This window comes from Atta cephalotes (genome assembly GCF_000143395.1).
Source record: "Atta cephalotes unplaced genomic scaffold scaffold00011, whole genome shotgun sequence".
NCBI lineage: Eukaryota > Metazoa > Arthropoda > Insecta > Hymenoptera > Formicidae > Atta > Atta cephalotes.
Window position 1 is genome coordinate 469,203 of NW_012130075.1, and position 4,984 is coordinate 474,186.

The 4,984-nt window shown below is 32.8% G+C and overlaps 1 protein-coding gene across 1 annotated transcript in view; it reads left to right on the forward strand.

Annotated features, from left to right (window-relative positions):
- Window positions 1–3,688, forward strand: part of LOC105617101 — a 19,210-nt gene extending 15,522 nt beyond the window's left edge. The window contains exons 8-13 of the mRNA XM_012198679.1: window positions 6–65; window positions 134–310; window positions 833–1,537; window positions 1,912–2,345; window positions 2,728–3,156; window positions 3,557–3,688. Coding sequence (XP_012054069.1) covers window positions 6–65; window positions 134–310; window positions 833–1,537; window positions 1,912–2,345; window positions 2,728–3,156; window positions 3,557–3,688 — 1,937 coding nt within the window. The remainder of the gene's footprint in view (window positions 1–5; window positions 66–133; window positions 311–832; window positions 1,538–1,911; window positions 2,346–2,727; window positions 3,157–3,556) is intronic.
- Window positions 3,689–4,984: the final 1,296 nt, after the last annotated feature.

Consider the following 4,984-nt stretch of genomic DNA (forward strand, 5'->3'; position numbering starts at 1 on the left):
TACAGACAGTAATAATGTCCAACACTGGCTAGATCCAACAAAACCTATCAAGAAACAAGTTAAAAGTATGTGTCACTTTTTTAAAATTCTTTTAAAAGCAAAAGAGCATAAACTTACATAATTTTTTATCTAGTTGGACCTCCGTACACGCTCAGATTAAAAGTAAAATTCTATTCTTCGGAACCAAACACGCTGCGTGAGGAGCTGACGCGGTACCAGTTCTTTTTGCAGTTGAAGCAAGATGTTTTAGAAGGCAAGCTTCACTGTCCTCATCAAGTTGCAGTTCAGTTAGCTGCTTTGGCTCTTCAATGTAAGTTTATTCAAGAATTAAAATAGGTTTTTTACGGATCAATTGACAAATCAATACAATAATAATGCCTGTTAGAGAGCCAACATAGGATGTCAACAGGATGTGAAATTTAATTTATTTAAAAAGATTTCAAACAATATGCAAACATTTCGATTCAATTTTGGATCTTTATCAATGCTCGTGATTAATTAAATTAGTCAGCTAAATTGTAATGTTGTTGACAACGACGATCATTGTCCCAGGAAGTACATTTAGGAAGTAACTAATTTAATTAATCATGAGCATTGATAAAAATTCGAAATTGGATCGAAACGTTTGCATATTGTTTGAAATCTTTTTCTAAATTAAATTTCACACCAACACCCTGTGTTATCTCTAATAGGCATTATTATTATATTGATTTATAGAAATATTTTTAATAATTTTGTTATTATTAATAAAATTAATAATACTATAATAAAATTATAGTTGTCATAGTGTGACAAATGTTTGTTCAATAAAAAAATGGAATTCTTATTTTAGCTGAATTAGGAGATTACGATCCTGCTATGCACAGTGCTGCGACTGTATCGGAATTCCGCTTTGTACCAGGCCAAACGGAACAGATGGAACTGGAGATACTGGAAGAATATATCAAATGTTCTGGTCTCAGCCCGGCCCAAGCAGAATCTGCATATCTTAGCAAGGCCAAATGGCTAGATATGTATGGCGTCGATATGCACATTGTTCTTGGTAAAGATGCCTGCGAGTATTCTCTGGGCTTGACTCCAACCGGCATTCTGGTTTTTGAAGGCACGCAAAAGATAGGCTTGTTCTTCTGGCCAAAGATCGGTCGTTTGGATTTCAAGAAAAAAAAGCTGACGCTGGTGGTTGTAGAAGAAGACGATGAAGGCAGAGGCGAGCAGGAGCACACTTTCGTGTTTAGATTGGTGAACGAAAAGGCCTGCAAGCATTTATGGAAGTGCGCAGTGGAGCATCATGCTTTTTTCCGTCTACGTGCACCGGTTAAGGGAACCAGCGGCCGCCAGAACTTTTTCCGTATGGGTTCGCGTTTCCGTTACAGCGGCAAAACGGAATTTCAGACGACACAGCTGAATCGGGCGCGCCGCACCGTGCAATTCGAGCGACGACCGAGTCAAAGATATGCGCGACGACAAAGTCACGTTCTTCGCGAAAGGCAGCGTCAACAACAACAGGTAGAACAGCCGCAACCTTCTCCACCTCCAGGTGAGCTGAAATATATTTTAATTAGCATAGTGATGGCAATCTCATATTTTGAAACTTAACATTTTATTAAAAACTTTATTTATTATTAAAAAAAAGAAATTTTTGCAAGCTGTTTAAAAATGCGAATAGAGCGAATAGATGATAAAATATTGTATTTCAGTTTATTTGAGAATATTTTGAAAAAATATTTTTTTATCGAGATATTTTTTAAATATTTTAGATTTTGATAAGGGAAATATAGTTATATTTATAGTTAAACTTTGACGTAAAAAAGATCATCTAAAGAATTAAGAATTATTTCTTTGATTTTTTAATCTGTAATGTAAATATTTTGAATATCATTTTTATATTATGTTTTTTAAAAATATTTTCAGCCGACGAAGAACCCTTGCAGCGTCAATCGAATCGATCCAGTACAAAATCTTCGAACTCTTCGAGTGTTCAGGGCACGTCATCGCCTTTGGTAGATTCTCTGTTGAAGTCTCTCGCCAAAGATCAACAACCACTAGAGGCCAGGAACCAGACGACGGTTAGCAGTAGCGAGAAAGAGTCAGAACCTATGAAAACCAGTTTGACGGTTGAAACTATCACCAATCAAGTGCAGCTAGTACCTAATAATCAAGTGGGTGGAATATCGTCATTACCCCCTCGAACACCAATTCCGCCGGAATCTCTAAAGTGCAACATACTGAAGGCTACTCTTGAGCAGGGGAAAAATTCGAATTTGGTCTCCATTACGTCCACAGAAAGCTCTGGAGTAATTGCAAAGAAAAATCAACATTCAGATGCGGCAACTATCGTTTCCGTGGTAAGCATCATTAATTTTCATTTACAATTTTTTCTATTTTTATAGTTTTTGTCCTGCTTGAATCGTTTACATTGTATGTCTTTTGTGTATTTTTGATTGTATTCTTTTTATATTTTATATCTTTTTAAATTTAAGATATTTTTGTCTTAGTAATATAACTTAACGTATTTTTTACATATGTATTGTATAGTATTATAAAATATTTATAAACTTATGCGCAGCTTATTATATAATTATATAAATAATTATATAAGTAATAATATTAAATTTTGTCAAGATTATTATTCTTTGTTGCTGTTTATGTTTATATTATTTATTATGTCTGCTTTATGCTAGACGCCAGCCATAATGTGTTTGCTTTCTTGCTTTCTTCATCAAATAGGGTGGTGACAAATTGACTCTCTCTGTGAGCGGAGCGACAACAGCAGTAAATCCTTCTATGGACGATGCTGTTACTGTAACGCATTTTTCGTTGGACAGTTGGGGACAGATCGAACAAAAAACTACGTCGTTAAGCCCGAAAGTATCGAACCAACAATCACAAAATCCTTTCAATCCGTTCACTAATGATAGCATCGATACGTCTAATACGCCCGAAGCTTCCGAAGAGGAAGCAAAACCGGAAGATGACAAGAAAAAGAACACCAATCCATTCATAGACTCGAACCCATTCTTGGGTATTCTCAATCCCTTTAAAGATTTACAACCGGTTACAATAGAGAAAAAAGTCGAGGCGGATATAGAAAAAGCCGGAGCGCGGGTTGTTAAAACTGAGGAGATACAAACGACCACTACGACACTTACACACAAGGTCAGTTACATTTTTAACGCTTGCAGTCCAACGTCTCGTCTATCACGTAAACACCCTGATTTCATCAAGAACGGAAAACTTACTTTTAGAATAAGTCTAAGAAACTTATCATTTAGCGCTAATCATAAAAAAAAGTAAGATTTTATTTTATGGGAGTAAGTTAGACGTGTTGATGAAAGCGTAAAAATTTGTTTTGTGTGAAAGTTGTGTTTGTGTATACGTGAATAATAAAGTTGAATATTCTTCGAGTTCATAATTTGGACTATTAAAATTTGGTCATTAAAGTTAATATAAATGATGATTATTAATATTCTATACAATGATAATTTTTAAAAGTAATTATTATTAACAATCCAGAAAAATTAATTCAGAGTAAAGCATTAAAAGACGTATTTTGCAGGATGAGAGTCAAGCGGCGTCAGACATTAGTCCTTGGTTAGTAGCGGATCCGTCACAAAGTCCAGCACCTGATCAAACACCAACTAAGCATACAATAATTACGAGAAAGACGGTAATTACCACACAGTTATAAAATATTTATTAAATATTACAAAGAAAAAAAATAATATCGATATACAATGCGCGAGAAAGTAGCACCAACGTACGACTATATATATTTACTTTGGTCTTCCTCGGACTGCCTATAGCTTTCTTTTTTTACTTACTTTACAAAGTGCGTAATGTTAGTCATAACAATCGTGACAATTAAAATTTGGCATGTAAAAAACTACATGTTAAAAAATAGTTATGAAAGGTTCTAAGTTGTTACTTAAATATAAAAAGCAAAGTACCATTTTGGGAAGGCATTATTTAAGTTATTACTGGGATATTTTTATGTCTATTAGTAAAACAGTCGTTTTATACCGACTAAGAATTTGCATAATGAGGTAAGCTTTCTGTTTATAGCATCATAAATATTCCTTAATTGTACAATGCATTTATCTTAAGATTATGTGTTGATAAAACAAGTGTCCTTATAATCTGCCAACATGTATTAGTAAGGTACGTATGCAAGATTTATTCGCATTAAACACTTTTTACGTTTGTTTTTTGCAATTTTATGTTTTCTTTCTATTTGCAAAAAATAAATGTACTTTATTTCGTTTTAATTATGGAGTGCAGCTAAAACGAACAAATCTACGTATTTCGTGAGGCAATATATATTGCTCGTGTCTAAATATTAAGTCTATGCATTTATAAGGTAGCATTTTTGTATTAGTAACCATTGTGCCTTCGAATTTAACGTGCGATGGACAAACATGCAATTATGCGAATATTAGAAACGAAAAAATCATATTCGCTGTGACTGATTAAAAATATAAGTATTACATACCCATTATAATATCATATAAATTACATAAATAATTGTGCTATATAAATAAATTTGATTAAAACTTTTGAGAATACTATTGTCGATAAAAATTTTTAGATTTGGTATAATGACGTCAACTAATGATGTTGATTCTATCTATTCTTTGTACGATTTGTGGATAATATATTTATGTATTATAATAAATAAAAGAGACAATAATCGATAGATGAATAAAAAAATTAATACGCGAATCATCGCCAGTCTTAGGTAGCACAACTTGTGCCTCAAATATGCAACTATAAAGATATTCGTGTTTATTCTATGCCTACGAAACTATGAATCGAATTTTTATGTATATATTTATAACAGAATGTATGTATGTGTATATATATATATATATATATATATATATATATGTCTTATTATTAGTCCTGAGTATTTGTTTCGTTAATTTGTTTCCTTTTTGTTTTCGTATTATTTTCGTTTTCTTTATGCCATTAATTTTGATACGCTAAT